At 42.0% G+C, this 20,335-nt stretch overlaps 1 protein-coding gene across 1 annotated transcript; it reads left to right on the top strand.

The window, feature by feature from the left end:
• Positions 1 to 7,386: 7,386 nt before the first annotated feature.
• LOC147191206 (semaphorin-4E-like) lies at positions 7,387 to 19,054 on the top strand. Its single transcript, XM_086136951.1, has 13 exons — positions 7,387 to 7,554; positions 7,623 to 7,762; positions 8,774 to 8,830; positions 8,949 to 9,047; positions 10,499 to 10,598; positions 12,444 to 12,554; positions 13,973 to 14,121; positions 14,200 to 14,366; positions 14,464 to 14,557; positions 14,935 to 15,070; positions 16,389 to 16,501; positions 16,598 to 16,817; positions 18,262 to 19,054. The coding sequence occupies exons 1-13, from the start codon at positions 7,446 to 7,448 to the stop codon at positions 18,717 to 18,719; spliced, it is 1,953 nt and encodes a 650-aa protein (XP_085993077.1). The 5' UTR covers positions 7,387 to 7,445; the 3' UTR covers positions 18,720 to 19,054.
• Positions 19,055 to 20,335: the final 1,281 nt, after the last annotated feature.

Genomic DNA, 20,335 nt, shown 5'->3' with positions numbered 1-20,335 from the left:
TGTGTAACACAAAGTATGTATCAAAATGTGAGCTGCATTTCCCCATTTAGGAACTTCAATAGGTGTAATAAATGCAAAATAAAAAAGGGTTGCAAATTGATTCAATTCATACAATGTGACTGACTAAGTGAAGAAATTTGGCAGAGCATCTTTTGTGATATTTTTGTTCTTTCTCTGAGGTCGCAGCAAATTCACTCAATTGAACGTGGGCTTTACAGCATGCCTTAATTGATTAGAACAGCCTGTAGGACTTCCTTCTCTTGGCAGCGGGGAGTTAACTGGGAGACTGAGACATGATTAGGTGAAGTGCTGCTTAAATGAGAGGACCTAAAAACACAATCTCGGTTTCCATCCGATCCAAATTAGAAGCATTAATGATGAAGGCAATTACATTACTTCAACAAGCAGAGGACAACAATTTAACGGCTGGGCGAAAACAAAATTCTGACATAATTATGTGGCCACATGCATGCAAAAGAACAAAAGCAAATATATACACCTGTATATACTGTATATACATTTATTTTTTTGTATTTTTATTTGACATATTTCTATATTTACGTCCTATGTAATTTTACGTACATTTTAGCTGTGTGTTGTCAATGCACTACATGTTTGCACTGTTTTGAATAGGAGACAGGTCTGGACTGCAGGCGGTCTATTCTAGTCCCTGCAGTCTTTTACTATGAAGCCATGCTGTTGTAACATGTGAGAATGGGTTTTAGCATCGTCTTACTAAAAGAAGATGGGGCATCCATGAAAAAGATATTGCTTGGATGGCAGCATATGTTTCTCCAACTCTGTGTGTACTTTTGAGCATGAATGGTGCCATCACAGATGTGAAAGTAACCCATGCCATTGGCGCTAACACGGCCCCATACCATTAGCGACACTGGCTTTTGAACTTTGCATCTATAACACTCCGGATGGTTCTTTTCCTCTTTGCCCTAGAATACATAATGTCACAGTTTTCCAAAACTATTTGAAATGTGGACTCGTCAGACCACGGAACACTTTCCCACTTTGCATGAGTCCGTCCTAGATGAGCTTGGGCCCAGAGAAGTCGGCGCCCTTCGGGGTGTTGTTGATAAATCGCTTTGGCTTTGCATATTCGAGTTGCCGTGAGGGATGTAGTGCCAAACTGTATTTATTGACAGTGGTTTTCTGAAGTGTTTCTGTGCTGGTGTCCTTTAGACATTGATATTGGTTTGTGATGCAGTGCCGACTGAAGGAAAGAAGGTCACGGGCATTCGTTGTTGCTTTTTGGCCTTGCCGTTCACATGCAGTGATTTCTCCAGATTCCTTGAAACTTTTAAAATGATAGATCGTAGATGATCAAATTCCCTAAATCCCTTGCGATTGTACGTTGAGGAACATTGTCCTTTAACTGTTCAACTATTTTCTCTCGCAGTTGTTCACAAAGAGGAAACCTCACCCCATCTTTGCTTGTCAATGCCTGAGCAATTCAGGAAAGCTCCTTCGATACCCAATCATGACACTCACCTGTTCCAAGATAGCCTGTTCACCTGTGGGACGTTCCAAAAAGGTGTTTGATGAGCATTCCTCAACTTTCTCAGTTTGGAGATATAAAATTCTAAGTTAATGATTATTTGCTAAAAACATTTTATAAGTTTATCAATTGGAACTGGCTAAACATGATTTTCAAATCACTGTATGATGATTTATCAGCATATATTGTATTGTATGTTTAACACAACATCCCCACTTCATTGGAATTGGGTTTGTAAAGATGTGTAGAGTGGCTCAGAAAACGGCAATATATCCATCCGTCATCCTCACGAGGTTGGATAGGCTATATATGCTGGAGCCCATCCCAGCTGTCTTCGGGCTATCGGCTGAACGGGCCAGCCAATCATGGAGCACACATAAACAAACAACCATTCACACTCACAGTTACACTTAGGGACAATTTAAAGTGTTCAATTTACCTACCATGCATGTTTTTGGAATGTGGAAAGAAACCGCAGTACCCGGAGAATACCAACACAGGCACGGGGAGAATATGCAAACTCCACACACGAAGGCAGGTGGCCTGGAAAAAAAAAAGTGTGTATATATATATATATATATATATATATATATATATATATATATATATATATATATATATATATATATATAATATATATATACAGAGAGAGAGAGAGAGATGACATAAATCCATCCATTTTCCGAACCGCTTAATCCTCACTAGGGTCGCGGCGGGTGCTGGAGCCTATCCCAGCCGTCATCGGGCAGTAGGCGGGGGACACCCTGAACCGGTTGCCAGCCAATCGCAGGGCACACAGAGATGAACAACCATGCACGCTCACACTCACACCTAGAGAGACTTTAGTGTGTTCAATCAGCCTGCCATGCATGTTTTTGGAACGTGGGAGGAAACCGGAGCACCCGGAGAAAAACCACGCAGGTCCGGGGAGAACATGCAAACTCCACACAGGGAGGCCGGGTTCAATTCCGGAGCAGGAATTGAACCCAGTACCTCTGCACTGTGAAGTCGACGTGCTAACCACTGGACTACCGGGCCGCCGAGATGATATAAATATTGCCACATTTCTGTAGTGGTGAGTGCACCAGTTAAAAAAAAATATCCATAAGCCAAACGCTTTTCCTCACGAGGATCGCGGGTGCACACAATGCCAAAGGTACGATGGCGCACTGTCAATTTTTATATGAGAGAGGAATTTAGGCTTGACACATGGGTAAACTGTTTTGGGAGATCTTTGAGATGTTGCCATCGCTGGTGTTCTGCTGAACCATTCCAGGTTATTTTGGCAAAAGCACAACATTGGAAAAAAAAAAATTCATTCACATAATTTTATTTCATCAGGTGGTCGCACATTAAATCATCTTAAGTGGACTATATGTCCACATGATTACATTTTGCGCAAATAAAAGCGATAAATTCAATAAAACCTTTTCTTTCAGTGCCAATGAATGTAAATGAGCCAAAGCAATAGAGAAAGATCTTTGCAATGTTAATAGCACTGACTCTTTATGAGGGGAAAGGAGTCTCATTTTGAAGTACAGAATGGTTTTTTTGTTTGTTTTTTTTGCCACATGAGCTATATTGCTCATGAGCTATATGTTGATAAATAAAATAATCACTTATAAACTGACATACATACTGTCAAGATATATAGATAGATAGATAAATACATGGATCAAACGCTCTTTTCACTCGTGTGCATAAAAAGATCATTTTACTCAGACCATCCGTTTGTCTGATTTTGCAATTTACAGGTATTGTGTACGTGTAACATCAACTCTTCCTCAACGCGGAGAACTCCACACGTGTGTGTGTGTGTTAGTGTGTGTTTCAATGTGTGTGTGTGTGTGTGTGTGGAGGTATGTGTTCAGGCCAATTGCATTCTTAAGAGAACTGTTGATAGAAATCATTTTTAAAAATTGTGTTTTTAATTATCATCTACGTCGATCATCTTTTACATGTTTGCGGTTTAACAGCACCACCAATTGAGAAATGTCAAATTCACTGCATTGCAAGACGAGTCGTGTATTTTCATAATCGGTCTTTTACTGACACCTAGTGACGGAATAAAATTTACAGAATCTATCCGTTCACATTTGAGTACGGGTAGTTTCCCCTCCAAAATTAAAGCATGGTCCTTTCAGGACCTTTGATGAATGACACTAACATAATGACTCTAAACAGCAAGCTATTATGCGATAAATAAAATAAAATAAATAATGGTGGATATAGGAATTAAAAGTGGCATTTATCTTTATTTTGGTTCGCAAATGTTCAACTTACATATGGGGGGGGGGGGACATCTGTGTGTGTCAGAGCGTCCTCAGCTGGTTCGCCAAGTATATCGTCGCGTTGCCATGGAGACATCCTTAGCTATTTCAGGCCAGGATGCCGGAAGAATGGGGTAGGAGATAAGAGGACACTAGCATTCAAAAGCAGCTGTGAAAAGCACCCATTGTCATCCAAATGAAATGTCCAGATCACAAATCTTTTGGCAGCAGGCTCACAACAATTTGGTCAAACTTGAGTTTTTAGCACGTGACTCTCAGTAGGGAGGGCATCGAGGGCTCCCATTTTGCAACGAAACTAAAAAGTCCACCTTGTGATTGACTGCTCGTTGCATGAGTCTGAGTGTTGATCGAGAACGCTGCTCACTGCCTGTTCTGTTCGCCCAGAAAATGTCGTCGATTGAGTCGAGAGTCCATCAGACCAATTCCGCAATTATTTTTTGGGGGGGAAGAAAATACAACTGGAGGCAATTTGCAAATTGTCTTCTCTTTTTTTGTGAACAAACATATTTTACTGGACTTCAAAATTTATCACTCATCACTTTGCTGAAAAGGATAAGCGGTTTTGAAAATGGAAGGATAAGCGGTTTTGAAAATGGATGGGGATGTAACATGAGGTGATCATACTTGTTTGAGTTCACTGTCATAATGGCTCTCTGAAAGATACCCTATCTACATGCCGCCTGCAAAAAAAAAAATATCATTTTTCGAAAAGATGCCTGAGGGAAATTTGGATGGAAGAGTACGTTTCACAGTCATTGGCTAGCCTCGGTTTCAACTTATATATATCCACATTTAAAAATAGAGGGTCAACAAACCAGGGAAAGTGGGACAAAAATAGAAAGACACAAGACACAAGGCCAAAAGATCGTGGATAAAAGACAGTTGAAAACCATTGAACCATCTCGTCCGAATGAAAAGTAATGATTTGTGGTTAAATACCCCCACCTGCAGGTGAAAAGGAGCCAGTTCATTTCTCAGAAAAGAACAACCACATATTTTCAACTCGGCTGCCAATTGCTGTTTCCCTTCGTGGTAAAAAGCCTTTTTCTTTTAACATGTATTTTTGGACATCATTTTACGAATACATTTTAATACGTGTGAATTTACTGCTGGAGGGTTGTCTTCGGGCTAAAAGTGTGTGTTGCAGCAGGGTTTTTTTGTGTTGAGTAATGCAATGTGGCAATACCACCACTCGGGCAATTGATGACGCCATCAGTCGTTGCGCCACATCAAAAATAAATTCGGCACAGGTGTGTGGGAACACTGGCCGGATACCGTTTTCAAACGCACGAACCCATGAACATAAAAGGAAGAGAAAATCATGTAGACGAGCGCAGATGCGTGTATTATTTTGAGGCTGAAGTATGAAAGACACTTTTTTTTTTCGAACTCGACCTTACGGCATGACATTTGGACTGAAATGATTCCGATTAAGATTGACCGTTTGACGCTACAAACACAATTTCGCATTCAACATCAAGTTTTGATACTGTGCATTTATTGTGAATGGATTGGGAACCCGGAAGTCTTGGTGGAGCCGAACCTCGACAGGAATATGAAGGTGTACTTTCCACACCTACCACTAGGGGAGGCAAAGTAACGAGATCCATGGACAGCTCCAATCCTCCGATGGGCTGGATGTGTTGTTTCTTTCTCTTATCTGTGGGGACCATAGAGCCTTTAATCTAATCAGCTCCAATCCTGTATGAGAGATAAAATGTGGGCCATTTAGTGTTTTAGTCCAATGTAAGTGCCACACTCAGTACTTCTCATTTATCCATCCATCCATCCATTTTCCGAACCGCTTGATCCTCTCTAGGGTCGCGGGGGGGGGGGGGGGGGGGGGTTGCTGGAGCCTATCCCAGCCATCTTCGGGCAGTAGGCGGGGGACACCCTGAATCAGTTGCCAGCCAATCGCAAGGCACACAGAGGCGAACAACCATCCACGCCCACACTCACACCTAGGGACAATTTAGAGCGTCCAATCAGCCTGCCGTGCATGTGTTTTGGAATGTGGGAGGAAACCGGAGCACCCGGAGAAAACCCACGTAGGCCCGGGGAGAACATGCAAACTCCACACAGGGAGGCCGGAGCTGGAATCGAACCCGGTATCTCTGCACTGTGAAGCCGACATGCTAACCACCGGACTACCGGGCCGCCACTTCTCATTTATACCTGCCTAAATAAGATAAGAAAGAAAAAACCTTTATTAGTCTCCGGTGTAATAGGCAAACTTACCTGTGGGGATGCCACTCAAATGCATCCCAATCATTACCTATTACATGAGGTTTGCCCAAGTTTAAGTGACATAAATGTGACTCTTATCAGCCAGCAGTTTTTTTTAAAGCCTGATGCTGATATTGGTCCAAAATATCTGGGCTGATCGTTGGCCTGGCTGATAATCAGTCTGTCTCTAGATGATAATGACACATACACAATTGTCTTCCTGATGGCCTGATTCCTTTTGACTTTCCCATGATGTCACACAACGAAGTAGTGTGTATCATGTGTGCCTTCAAATTCGGGCTCACAATCGCACCTAGGGACAATTTAGAGTGTTCCATTAGCCTGTCATGTCTGTTTTTGGAATGTGGGAGGTAAGTGGAGTACCCGGAGAAAACCCACGCAGGCACGGGGAGAACATCCAGACTCCACACAGGAAGGCCGGAGCCAGAGGCCGGAGTCAGATTCAAACTCTGCATCTCTGTGAAGCGGACGTGCTAACCAGTTTGCCAACATGCCACCCGGCAAAAATAATGTATTCTCAAAAAAAATCAAAAAGAAAAACAAGTCACATGGAAAATTCAAAAGCGCAAGACAGGACAAACCACAAGAAAACAAGACATAGCATGTCCACACATCCAGATCATGACACTAGCAAATAATAAGTAATTTTGGTCATTTTAAGTGACCTGGAAAAAAAAGGTTTTTAAAAGGCAACACTTTGGTCTGATTTCATGTCAGACAGTGAGGAAAATAAATGATTGTGTAATTTTATATTAGGTATGTAAATTTCTGCAAATCCAGATCATGAGACTAGCAAATATACCGGTAAGTCATTTTGGTCATTTTAAGTGACCTGGAAAAAAAAAATTAAAAGGCAACGCTTTGGTCTGATTTCATGTCAGACAGTGAGGAAAATAAATGATTATGTAATTTTATATCATGTATGTAAATGTCTGCAAATCCAGATCATGACACAAGCAAATATAAGTCATTTTGGTCATTTTAAGTGACCTGAAAAAAAATATATACTTTTAAAAGGCAACGGTTTGGTCTGATTTCATGTCAGACAGTGAGGAAAATAAATGATTGTGTAATTTTATATCATGTATGTAAATTTCTGGCGTCAACTAAGTTTCAATCAAGCAAGTCCTAAAATTGGCAACTTATTTTTTTGCCTTGACTCATGTCCATCATCTCTCTGTGGTACAGAAAATGCTCCTGCATAGAAAAAAAACGTCATTGGTGAAAGTATTTCAAAGCTCTACTTTAAAGTGTGGCATCATTAATTCTGACTTCCGAATTGGCTGCTGGGGTAAAGAAATTAAAGGGACAAAGGGAACGTGCCTTGTTTAAAGGCTCGGCTAGCTTGTCTTTCTATTTACACAGGAAAGTGAGGCTCAACCAAGGACTAATGAGAGATGTTACCTGTGTTGATTCTGAGGATTGTCTGCGGACTGATGCTCTATGCCTCCTTTTGTGAACCTGACACTCAGCCTTGTGTCCCACGAAAAACTGTGCCCCTTCAGGGTAAGTTTTTGTAGTATCTGATTTTAGGTATGCATTTTTATTGCTAATGCCAGGTGCTGTCTGTTTAGATCTGAACACATTCAGCAAGGATGGGATTTACAACTACAATACCATGCTTATTATGGAGCATCTGGGAGTGCTGGTGGTGGCAACCAGAGATGCTATTTTTGCCTTGGAGCTCAATAACATCTCTGTCAAGATGGCTGAGGTGAGTGCAAAATTTTCTGTACATGACACGCTTTTGATGCCACTGTATTCCTGTGTAATTGTCCAAAAAAGGACATACCCATATCCAAGTACATATATGACAATAAAGTTGCACCTGTCTTGAATTGATATCCACCGTGTTCAAGAAAGAAGAAGAAATGAATGTTGATTGTCAATCTTGTATACAATACTAGTTTTGAAAATGATTGCGTAGCGCTTTTATACAGAGAAGAAAAAAAAAGACTGAACACAGCTGCAAGTTAAGTCATACCAGGATCAGCAGAACAAAATTAAATAAGAAATTCAAAGGCAAAAAAAAAAAAAAAAAAAAGATAAGGACAACATGTACATACAGTATGTATGTACAGTATGTTTTTTTTTCAGCATACAGGTTCTGAAACAGAAGTACACTGTGGGTTTTTTTCTGATACACCACAAATAATTTTGGTAGCCAACACGGGGGAAAAAAAATTATATGAAATGTTTTTCTTTTGTTTTTTTCAAATCTTTTTACATTATATTTTTACAAATATATAGACTGAATGAAGAAAAAAAAAAGATCTGTGGGAAAAAAAGGGCTTGTCTGGCCCGATCTTCTGCATTTAATTCGATTTACCAGAAACCACCGAGCCCGGAAAAAAAAACAACCAATCACACAGAAGGCGTGGCTTTCGAGGTGTCACGCATTGCGACACACTGGCCGACAACTCATACCGGACAAACACACCCCAGTCTCGTGCTGACCATTTATCTTGTTACCACTTTACAAAATGAAGTCTTCCGCTAATCGACTCTAATTGAATCACTGAACTACATACGAATAAAATTGACATTTTACAACATGAAATTACAATCAAGTATACTGTGATTACATGAGGCCTTGACATGGAAGGATTTTTTTTTCACTTTTCAAGTACTTTGTTAGTTAATGATGTGATCAGAGAGTACACAATGCAACAAAATCTTTTTGGTTCTGTCACTTGGACAAGAAACTTCGCTTGCGTTGCTGCAGGTGGACTGGCCGGCGACCGACAAGTCAGAATGCATGCAACGGCATCCCAACAGGGAGGTTTGTGTCAAGTCTTCAGTTTCTGGTAGTGCAGCATAAAAAATTATATTTCGGCATACTTTTCCAGCTAGAACTGTTTGAGCTTTGACTCTGCTGTAACGTTGGCTCCGCTTTGCAGCTGAATTGTCACAATTATATTCGGACCCTCCACCAAGTGTACAGTACCAGGATGTTCGTGTGTGGCTCTAACGCTTTTAATCCCCGGTGTGACTCTTTGGTAAGTTGAAAATAAACGTTTGATAAGACTTGAAAAATGCTTGGCTTGAATTATAATTGCAGACTGTAAATGTTTAACTCATTCAGTACCAACCAATTCTGGACCAAGTCTGAAAAGACGTTTAAAAACGTCTTTGGGAGTGAATGAGTTAACAAGTTTAACAAATAAGTTGTTCGAAAGAACGTGATGGTAGAAAAATTGACAGGTGCGTTTTTGCACACAACATTGCAGATTCCTTTAGAAAATTAGTCATGGTGTGGTGTTCAATGGCGTATAATAAATCATTACTGCTTTGATAACTGCACAGAGGCACTCCTGCATGTACGGTATTAAATGAGATGTGAAATGTTTTGATTTGATGACTCATCGATTCAGTTAGGAGCCACTACATTCAGAACAAAATGTCTTCTGAAATTAATTGTGTGTGAAAGCTGAAACGTCGATGCTGAACTGAAACGTTGGGAAATTCTTTAAAATGGTGAATATGAGACAGAAAACGAACTGGAATAAAAAAAAAATTCTCAGTACATGAGTGTTATTATTCGTTATTGCACTTTGGGTTATTTTTTAAGCAAAATGCTAAAGCAAATATTCCAAAGAACAATTGAAAAAATCTTGTCTAGCAATTGCAACAACATGAATGTAAAAATAAGTCAAAGCAATTATTTACAGAAAAAAAAAAGTTTCAAACAAATTGATACGAGAATTTTGAACCTCAAATAATTACTCTGTGCAAAAAAAACAACCACAAAGCAATGACTGTGCGGTCAAAATCGAAAGGTGGGTCACAATCTCAAGACACGGAAAATAAGTAAATAAGAGTTCCGATTTTATAGAATAAGATGTTACCGGTTTGTTTTACTGTTTATTGTATCTGTTAAACTGCTCCATGTACAGCACTTTGTATGCAGCGATGGCTGTTCGAAAGTGCTCTATAAATACAATTGAATTGAAGAGTTATTTACTTATTTTCTGATTGCTCTATATATTATTATTATTCGATATGCTTGATTTGGTTGAGAAATTAACTGGAAGGACAAAAAGTGGAGGGAGAGGGAAATAGTGGTGCAGAATAAGGTGTTCTTCAGCAATCCGCACAATTACTGGAAGCTAATATTTTAAAAAATATATATGTTAGGGCCTGCGTGGGTTTTCGCCGGGTGCTCCAGTTTCCTCCCACATTCCAAAAACATGCGTGGCAGGCTGATTGAACACTCTAAATTGTCCCTAGGTGTGAGTGTGAGAGTGGATGGTTTTTCGTCTCTGTGTGCCCTGCGATTGGCTGGCAACCAATTCAGGGTGTCCCCCGCCTACTGCCCGGAGACAGTTGGGATAGGCTCCAGCACCCCCCGCGACCCTAGTGAGGATCAAGCGGTTCGGAAGATGAATGAATGAATGAATGAATATATATTAAGTTGCGCTTCAGTGCGGTGTTTTCTTTTATGATTCAGACTTACGATGGAGGACAGCTGAAACTGATGGGTAAACTCCTAGATGGACAGGGGCGTACTTCTTATTTACCATTTGAAGGATATGCTTCCGTCATGGTTGGTGAGTATTTGGGTGTGCTGCTTTGGTGGACCAGCACCAAATACCTAAACAAATACTTTGAGCTGGTCATTCACTTCCAGGAATCGATTCTATTGGCCCTATTTTTGTTGACATGTGCATCTCATGGCACGCATTACGATCATCTTTAACATTTTTTTAAAATCACCCCCCCCCACCCCCAGTCACGGCACAAATACCTTGTGCATACGTGTTGGGCTGGAGGTGGGTGTCACACAAGAACGTCTAGCTTTATTGGACTTAACTGCAGCATTTGATACAGTGGATCATAGTATTCTGCTGACTTGTTTGCAGCACTTGGTGGGCATTAGCGGTAGTGCTCTTGAGTGGTTTAGGTCCTATTTAGCTGACAGAACCTTTTGTGTCAACCTTGGCTGCTCTGAGTCACACACTGCTCCCCTGTCATGTGGTGTTCCACAGGGCTCAATTCTGGGGCCTCTGCTGTTCTTGCTGTATCTGCTCCCACTGGGTTCCATCTTAAGGAAATATGGTATTCCCTTCCACTGCTATGCAGATGACTGCCAGATCTATGTCCCACTAAGCAAAAAAGACGCCTTCTCGTTAAGGCCATCAAAACCTGGATGGCACAAAATTTCTTGAAAAGAAATGAAGACAGAGGTAATACTGTTTGGTCCCAGTGGCCCTTGTACATCCCATCCTGTAGACTTGGCCCCCCTGTTTCCTTATCTTAAGTCAACAGTCTCAAACTTGGGCCTTAAACTGGACAGTGATTTCAAACTTGACCGGCAAATTGGTGCCGTTGTTAAATCCAGCTTCTTTCACCTTAGACAGCTGGCCAAAGTAAAACCTCTCCTCTCTCATGAACACTTTGAGACAGTAGTTCATGCCTTTGTCACATCCCGGCTCGATTACTGCAATTCCCTTTACTTTGGAGTCACCCAGTCCTCCATTAAGCGCCTTCAGCTGGTCCAGAATGCCGCTGCCCGCCTCTTGACTGGTACTCGTAAGAGGGAGCACATAACTCCTACTCTGGCATCCCTTCACTGGCTCCCCATACATTTTAGAGTTATTTTCAAGATCGTCTTATTTGTTTTCAAATCTCTAAATGACCTCGTGCCACCTTACCTCTTTGAGCTCATCCGCCCCTACACACCTGCCTGCCGCCTCAGGTCTGGGGACCAGACATTATTAGAAGTACCAAGAACTAAACTGAGGCTCAGAGGGGATTGAGCCTTTTCTGTTGCTGGTCCCTCTCTCTGGAATGACCTCCCACTGAACATTCGGCAAGCCTCCTCACTGCCTATCTTCAAATCCCTCCTCAAAACTCAGTTGTATTCTTTGGCATTCGACTCAGCATGACTTAGATTTGTTCTTGGTTTTACTGTTCGGTGCTTTCTACCGTCTTTGTTACCGATTTGTTTGACTCTTTATTGTATTGTTAAATTGCTCCATGTACAGCACTTTGTATGCAGCGATGGCCTGAAATGCACGATCAGTTGTGGAAGGCAGTTTCCAAATACCAATTTATTGCGCCCATCATTACATCATTCGTTCTTGGAGGTCTTTCAGTTCCTTCACATCGTACGTTGGGACTCCAGCGAGTCTTTCCAACGAGTCTTTACACTTCCACAATATCAAAGCCCGAGTGCGCGCCCCTCCTACATTGAATTTAAAGGAAATGTGTGGAACTGGTTTGATTGGCCTGGGAGTAAGTCTGCTGTTTCACTCCCACAATGGCGCAAACGCCCCCTTCTACCTGCATCTGTCTACAAAAATACCAAAAGAAAGGAAACTTCCCCCATGCGCGCAGTTAGACTGCGCTTTGTGCTGGGCACAGGAATAGGGTCCTATGTATGTGTCCAACAGGGCAGGATCTGTATGCTGCAACAGTGGTACACAGAACTTCACCTGAATCGATGCTAATGCACACCACAAAGTACTCTATAGGGACTACAACTAAAGTGGAATGGATGGCAGGTAGGTCCCCTCGTCTCTGTAAAAACAAACAGCAGATCCAGCAAAAAAAAAAAAATTGCACTCTGTACATAAGTTAAGCACAGTCCTAATCCTGGTGGAAAAAATAAGTACCGCGTTTTCCGCACCATAAGGCGCTTCGGAGCATAAGACGCACCTTTAAAACAGTTTTCATAAAGAGGGCACATAGAGGCTACAATAGTGGCTGTGATTGTGGTATGCATCCACTAGATGGAGCCACACTAAAGGAATACAATACAATACAGTACAGCTTTATATAGAGCTTTCACAACGGGCCCAGCTGTAACAAAGCGATTTACAGTACATTTAAAATACTACGGCCAAGAAATCGGAATATTGATCCATATAGAAGGCGCATCGGATTATAAGTCGCAGTGTTGAATGGTTTTAGGTGCGCCTTTTAGTGCGGAAAATACGGGACATACAACATTGGTAAAAGTACTGATTTCACTCCTGGGGTTAAATAATAAATGTATGCGTTCAAAAGTAAAAAACGTTTACTGTCAATTAAGGGGTGTTCACACGGCACACATTTGCTCCGGCGCTGCACCGATGTATTTTGTTGCGATATATTTTGCACCGCAGCAAATTGTGTGGAGCGTTCACACGTACAAAGCCGCTGAGCGTGTCTGCACCGGCACAGCGTCGGTGCAGCCCCACTTGCGTTCACACGGCAGTTTCTGCAGCGGAGCAAAACGACAGAAAACAAATGAGCTGTCGTGTTGGTTCTTTTTAAAATGTACTGTATATACAACTCAAGCAACTACTGGACAGGCACGTCCTTCTCCTTCTCGGTCTCCGTGCCTTCTGCTCGAGAGTGACCGCCCCCGAAAACGTAAATCAACGATGACTTCAATGACACTCAGAAAAGCAAACACATCATGCGCCAAACAGAAAATCAAGAGAGGAAATCACAAAATAAATTATATGGGAGGCGGGGGGTTGTGAACACACAACAAAGGAACAAACTACACTTAACAACTCCGAGACAGTCCAGTCTCCTACAAAAGGAAAGATGTTACCAGCCAAGTCTTGTGTCATTATTAAACAAACACATGACGGAAGTCCGACAGAGCACGAAAGCAACACATTTTCGCCGTATGTACGCTTCACAAAAACTTCTTAATCTTGTGTCACATTATGATAAACTATGATTATTCCATTTGACAAGATCGTTATACTTTTGGATTATTTTTGAGATTTCAAATGTCAGAAAATGAAAAACTATTTTTCTTGAACGGAAAATTGTGATCGGCCCGATTTCCAATCACGTGATCAGGGCATCCCTATTCAGTAAGGAATACCCAATCACCTGGTCTAATTTGGTAAATTTGTTTCAACAGGCAGATGATCCAGTTGACCTGTCCACTTAATCACCTTTGTCTTTCTGTGATTTTTAGATCCTGTCTTTGTCCACATCAACCTTGTGGATGAAGCTGATAGGGATGAAAATTCCATTAGTGCCAACGACGCGAAAATCTACTTATTTTTCTCTGAAACGGAGTGTCACGGCATGGTTCGAGTATCACGCGTGTCGCGTGTACGCCAGGTATCTTTGAATACTTGACAAAAGCGCTTGACCAAAAATGGTCCACAAACAGCGTAATCAACTGTAGTTTTGGATTAGGGGGACTGGGGCAGCGCGGATGGCCCGTTCTGGGCTTCGTTCCAAAAAGCAACACTGGATTGCTCGTTGCCCGATCAGAACTGGACCCCCGTTGTGCAGAGTGCCTTCCTGTTGAAGCATGAGAACTGGAAGGAAAGTCTGTTCTATGCTGTCTTCACGTCACCGCTGTAATTATACGCAGTTTATCCGTCGACCCGGAGTGAAACATCTTCAAAAGCCAACGCGATGACGTTTGAACTGAGTGTTTTCGTTTGGTGTTTCCAGGGATCGCCTATCGACCCTGTGTGTGTACAGCATGTCATCCATCAGCAAAACCTTGGACAGTAGCCAATTTTGGAACGTCTACAGTCCAGGATCAGTGAGTACAAACGTTCTATGTTTGGTTTCCAAAATTCAGTATATCAAGCCCTTCTCCATTGACGTGGTGGTTTCGGGGTGGCCTAAGGTGGACATTAACAGGCTGTGAAGTTGAAGCCACAGTCAACAGAAAACTTCGGTCTGAACTCATTCACTCCCAAAGACGTTTTTAAACGTCTTTTCAGACTTGATCCAGAATTGGCTGGTACTGAATGAGTTTAATGAACATCACGTTTAGTCGGCCCCAAAGGCCAGAAAGGCTTTCATAGAGGATTGCGCCTGCCCCATGCAATTTTACCTGAGAAAGACGCATTGAGAATTTTTCTGTTTCGGGGCAAGGATAACCAAGGAGGAACTGACTATTGGCATTATGACCAGGTCTCAGGACCTGTTAGACCTATGCTGATGAGTGGGCCTCTGCTGATCAAAGAGGGAGCCTTGCTCAGCCAGATAGTCGTCGAAAGTGTAACTGCACTGGATGGACAGAGATATGATGTCATGTTCATTGGCACTGGTAAGTCGTTGATTTGCCAGACTTTTACCACCACTCAAAAGGTAGTTTTAAGTTAGAAAAAAAAAGTCTTCTATTTCAAAACTGTTCTTTTACCACCACTCAAAAGGTAGTTTTCAGTTAGAAAAAAAAGTCTTCTATTTCAAAACTGTATGATCCTTTAGTTAAGGATGAACGTTTTTAAAAAAAAAATCATCTCCCTCTGGATTGTGATGGCGACCAGTTCAGGGTGTGCCCTGCCTTTTGCCCAGAGACAGCTGGGATAGTCTCCAGCAACTGTGATGTCAATAAGTGAGGCGGAGAATGAATGAATTGATGTTAATCAATTTAATTAATGAATTATTTTTTTTACAACTGATTCACGCATCCATTTTCAACACCACTTTTCCTGAATGGGGTTGCGGGGAGTTGCTGGAGCCTATCCCAGCTGACTTCGGGAGGAAGGCGGACCACACCCTGAACTGGTCGCCAGTCAGTCGCAGGGCACAGATAGAGACAAACGAACATTCACACCGTCACTGAGTGGGAACCGATCCCATGCTAGCCGCACACAAGTCCAGCTGTGTGCCACGACACCATCAGCGACTCTTGCAACAACTGACTGACAAGGATGCAAAAAGGTCCAAAACAGTGGAAAAGTGACAAATCCAAACCTCAGCAAAACTGGTGAAATCTAGGAACCAAAGTTGCAACAAAAGTTCTCAGTTGAAAAAAACTCAGAGTTACTTCAAAGACATGTTCAGGGCGGTGCAGGTGAAGGTGGAGACAATCACCACTTTAGTAACTTGAAATTTCTCTCGTAACGAGAGGCAATATTTTCCTGTTGAGGCTTTTCGTAACTTGAAAAATTTGGGATGTGGAGACGTTTGTCAGTCGAGGCACCACTGTAATGTGTTTATCATTTCCACATACGTAAATCGCTCCAGAGTTTAAATCGCAACCCCGGCCAAACAATGCGGCTTATAATCCCAAAAATACGGTATATACGAGCATGACTTTGACGGGGACGCAATCTCTACCTTTCAAGTTGAACTTGGGCAATGTCACATGATCAACTCAAATCGGATTTCATTCACCAATTTTATGAATTTTCGGTGGGTAAAATGTATCAAAAGACTCAACCTGACCTGTACTTCAAGTAAATGACTTGACAGAACTTGCGGGTATACATTGAAAACAATGCAGGGCCATTTTTTTTCAAGCAAGTCCGAAGATTTTATGACATCTGGATTCGAAGGCTCTAAAATAAAATGGCAACATGCAAATTTTAAAACTTTACATTAAGCGTTTATCTCAAGTGACACCTTTTGTCCCCTGCAAGAGAACGGTTTTATTCAGAAGGCCGTCAACCACAACGGAGAGACTTTCATCATTGAGGAGATTCAAGTGTACCCAACTGAACGCATCAGGACACTCCACTTGTTTTCCGTCAAGGTGTAGTACATGACAACTCCCAAATGGTTGCTGAAGTCATAACCTTGTCTCGTTGGCTACTGAAGCTTCATTGTGCTTCGTCACGTTCAAACACAGGGGCAGCTGTTTGTGGGGTCAAGAGTAGGTGTGGTTCAGATGCCAGTCAGTAATTGCAGTCGACACGACACGTGCCTGGACTGCATCCTAGCCAGAGACCCCTATTGTGCCTGGAATCTGTCTGCAAAAGTCTGTTTCCCCATCCGTGGCTTGTCCTCGTCCCCCACTGTGTCTACTGCAATACAGAGTTTGAAAGAAGTCTTCAGATGTCCCAAACATGGTATGTATTACACCTTTATGTGAGACCACCACACTCCAGATCCAGAACCATGTGCCAGGCGATTGACTTTTATGGTGGCATGTGTTAGGAATTTATTCCCTGCTGCGATTTTTTTAACCCCTCTCTATTGTTGGATCTGTTCAAACACGTGAAAGAAAGAACGTAGTATGTTGAAGGCATTTCCTGCTTTCTGTGATTACAATCACCTTGAGTGCCCCCTTGACCCCCACCACTTTGAGGACCCCCTCCAGAGTTTAGCCTCAAAAGTGAAACTGTTGTGTCAAGTATCTGTGTTGCTGCCATCACATCAAAGCTCAGACCGAAGACAATGGTGGGTAGTGGTGGTCTGGTCTCACCGTACCACTCCCAACTTTTTCCAGCCACACCCGGTCAGCTGACATGTTGATTTCTTTGTTTCCGGTATTTGCATGAAGGCGTAATTGCCCACCTCTCATCATCATACATTTTCGTGACTGGATTTTTCCTAGGCTTCCTGACGAAATCTGAAACTCTCAGGAGCCCGAATCGATTCGTAAACTGCAGAAAAGAAAAGTAAAACCTTTTGAAGGTGTACTGTTAATCGTCTCCAGCCTGTTTTTGGATAACCAGCATCCTCCTCATCCGAAATTAACAAACACGCGGAGGAAGAGAAAGGCCGACTCCCCCAAACACTTGGTCTTTTGAATGCCCGAGACCCCAATGTAGCTAAGATTGTGGCTCAATTACCGTCACAGTCGCGCTAATTTCAATAATAGTGCCCTGACACAGCATTTTCTTCCATCCATGTTTTGACTGCATACAAGGGGAAGTCGACGGCAAGCCACTAGTGGCGTTGATAGATGCGCCGGCTAGCAAAAGCAGTATTAGCATCTGATAACATACTATCGTTAGATGGTAGAAGAATGAAACTTCACGTACATGTGCGAGCCAATGTTAAATAAAAAACCTCAAAAAAAGCGCAAAAGCGCGAGGGGAAAACATTCACTACAATGGTCCCTTGAGACAGAAGTGTAAATCATTCTGTGACCATGCTCGTAACTAGAATTTTTTCCCATTTTACTTTCTTTCCCCTTTAGTTATTTACATGCTTCTCCAAAGAGCAACACAATTTTTTCTGATGTGTATTTTTATGCGGAAAGATAGCTGGCCATAATATTGAACTTTATAAAACAATAATGACAAAATTCAATTGGATTGAAAAGAATTACAAAGTCATATAACCATCAATTGAATGGCCATTGTTGCTGTTTGTGCCCCCCCATTGGCCACCTGGGGGCACTACAACACACACATATCTACTGTTCATTGAAACGGGAGATGAATCCCTTAGCTCATCAGTGCGGCACTAATATTAGTCATTCTTCACAGAGATAAACAATGTCTCCTGTAATATTGTCTAAGTTTGAATTTCTCAAAAATCAAAGCTGCTGCTGTGTATTTTTAGATCCAGTACCAGTGGTGGACTACAGGTTGGTTCCAGGGATCAACATGCAGCTGACTTGCCAGGCTACCTCCAACCTTGCGCAGGTCCTGTGGTGGTTTGCCAATGAAACACTTAACTCCAAAAGTAAATACAGCATTCATAGCCAAGGTCTCATTATCCTGAACACCTCTGAATTGGATGCCGGCCTGTACACGTGTAACTCCTCAGAACTCATCAATGGAATCTTGTATAGTCGGCGTGTAGCTGCTTATCGGGTCCAGGTTGACTGCTGTGGGTCACCTAATTCTGTGTTCGATTGTTTCCTTGGGCCAACTTTTCTTGTGCCATTGGTTCTCCTTTTCCTGCTTTGCCTCACCCTGGTGACCTTCATAATATGGACATGGAGAAGACGTAGGTATATGGTTCAGCAGACAGATAACACAGAATTGATGGCTACAAGCCAGATAACACAGAATTGATGGCTACAAGCATTAATCTCTAATGAGACCAATGTACTCTGCAGTCAATTGGATTCATTTTCACAGTGTGATGGGACTCCAACCTGTGATCATTTGCTAGGAAATGATTTGGAATGGCATGCTTGCATAATGTCAAAAGTCGAGATTGAGCACAAACCAAGCATGAAGTTAAAGGAATTGTCTACGGCCTCTGAAGACAAGTTTGCTTAAGGGGACAGGTTTGGAGATGTGTACAGGCATTTGGATGTTTGAATGTTTCTGTGAATCATTCCCGCTTTTGTCTCATGTCATATTGTAGGAGACTATGTCTCAGAATTGTTTGTGTATTCCATTGTTGTGCCCCCCCCCCCCCCCCCCCCCCCCGCCTCCCATAGAATGTCGTTTACGATCTCCTCGCTTGATTTTCTGTTATGGTGCATTATTCTCGATTTTTTTAAGTCGCATTGAAGTAATCATTAATTTCATTTTTTCGGAGGCGGTCTTTGAACGCCTCTCGAGCCGAACGACAGGAGGAGGCACGTAGTCGGACAGAGACGTGTCTGCATTTGTTGACTGTTCAAAGCATTAATAAAGTGTACGTTTAAAAAAAAAAAACACTACAGCTCTCCTTTTTCCGGAGCTGCAACAAGATTGTGTTGAATTTGGAGGAAAAATAAATTTCTTTCTGGAATAAGATGGATTGACAATACAGATGGATTAATTTAGTATAACAGTTGATAAAACGTTTTGACAAACTTGGCCAGGTGGAGGTATTAGCAACCGCTTTCGAGACAAAAGAGTTGGCTTGCTTCTATGAAAGCTGTGATTCCAAACACAGGTAAAGACATATTTCTTGACCCATCGACGCCGATGTCGATCAGTGCTCCCATTGGACAGAAATGACTCTGGGCGGCACCGAGAGTAAAAACCCGGAAGCGTCTTATTCTGCATGTTTCGGCTGTTATTGGTGTCAAGAGCAGCCTATTCAATGCACCTTATTTTTCTACGAATCTGAGTTAAATTTATTGGCCAAATACGTTAAAAAAAACCCTAGGAATTTACTTCGTTTCCAACCCACCCAGAAGAACATAAAGCAAAACAATAACCAACAGGGGGAGACAGAACGGGAAGCCTGGCGGTTCGCTGTTTAGCAGCGAAACAAATCCAGTGGTACCTCTACTTACGAACATCTCTTCATACGAAATTTTCAAGTTACGAAACACCTTAACAGGAAAATATTGTCAATTGTTACGAAAGAAATTACAAGATCCGAAAGGTAAAAATATAGTAGGGGGTGCTACTCGCATCTCAGAGTCCGAGAACGCAACATACTTACAGCGCCTCTGCCATTGGCTACTACCGAGCATCATCCTGGCATCCCATTGGCTAAGAGGGACTTCTACCGAATGTGTGTGTGAAGATCTGTGCAGCGTCCTCGTAATTTGCCCAGGAGGTGTTCTGATAGTTTTATAAATGTGAATCACCCAGAAAGTGTTCACCGGAAGAGATGAAAGTTGACTTTTCTGAAAATTCCGGGGAAAAAAATATATATATATGTACGCACACACCTGGGCAATCACGCATGAATTAGTTTACACAAAAGACTATTCAAATACTCGACATTCAATGATTAATCT

Source organism: Hippocampus guttulatus, chromosome 18, assembly GCF_054856545.1.
Source record: "Hippocampus guttulatus isolate MCC_2025c chromosome 18, RoL_Hgut_1.0, whole genome shotgun sequence".
Lineage (NCBI taxonomy): Eukaryota > Metazoa > Chordata > Actinopteri > Syngnathiformes > Syngnathidae > Hippocampus > Hippocampus guttulatus.
The sequence above is the reverse complement of the archived record's forward strand: the minus strand, read 5'-3'. Positions and strand labels throughout refer to the sequence as shown.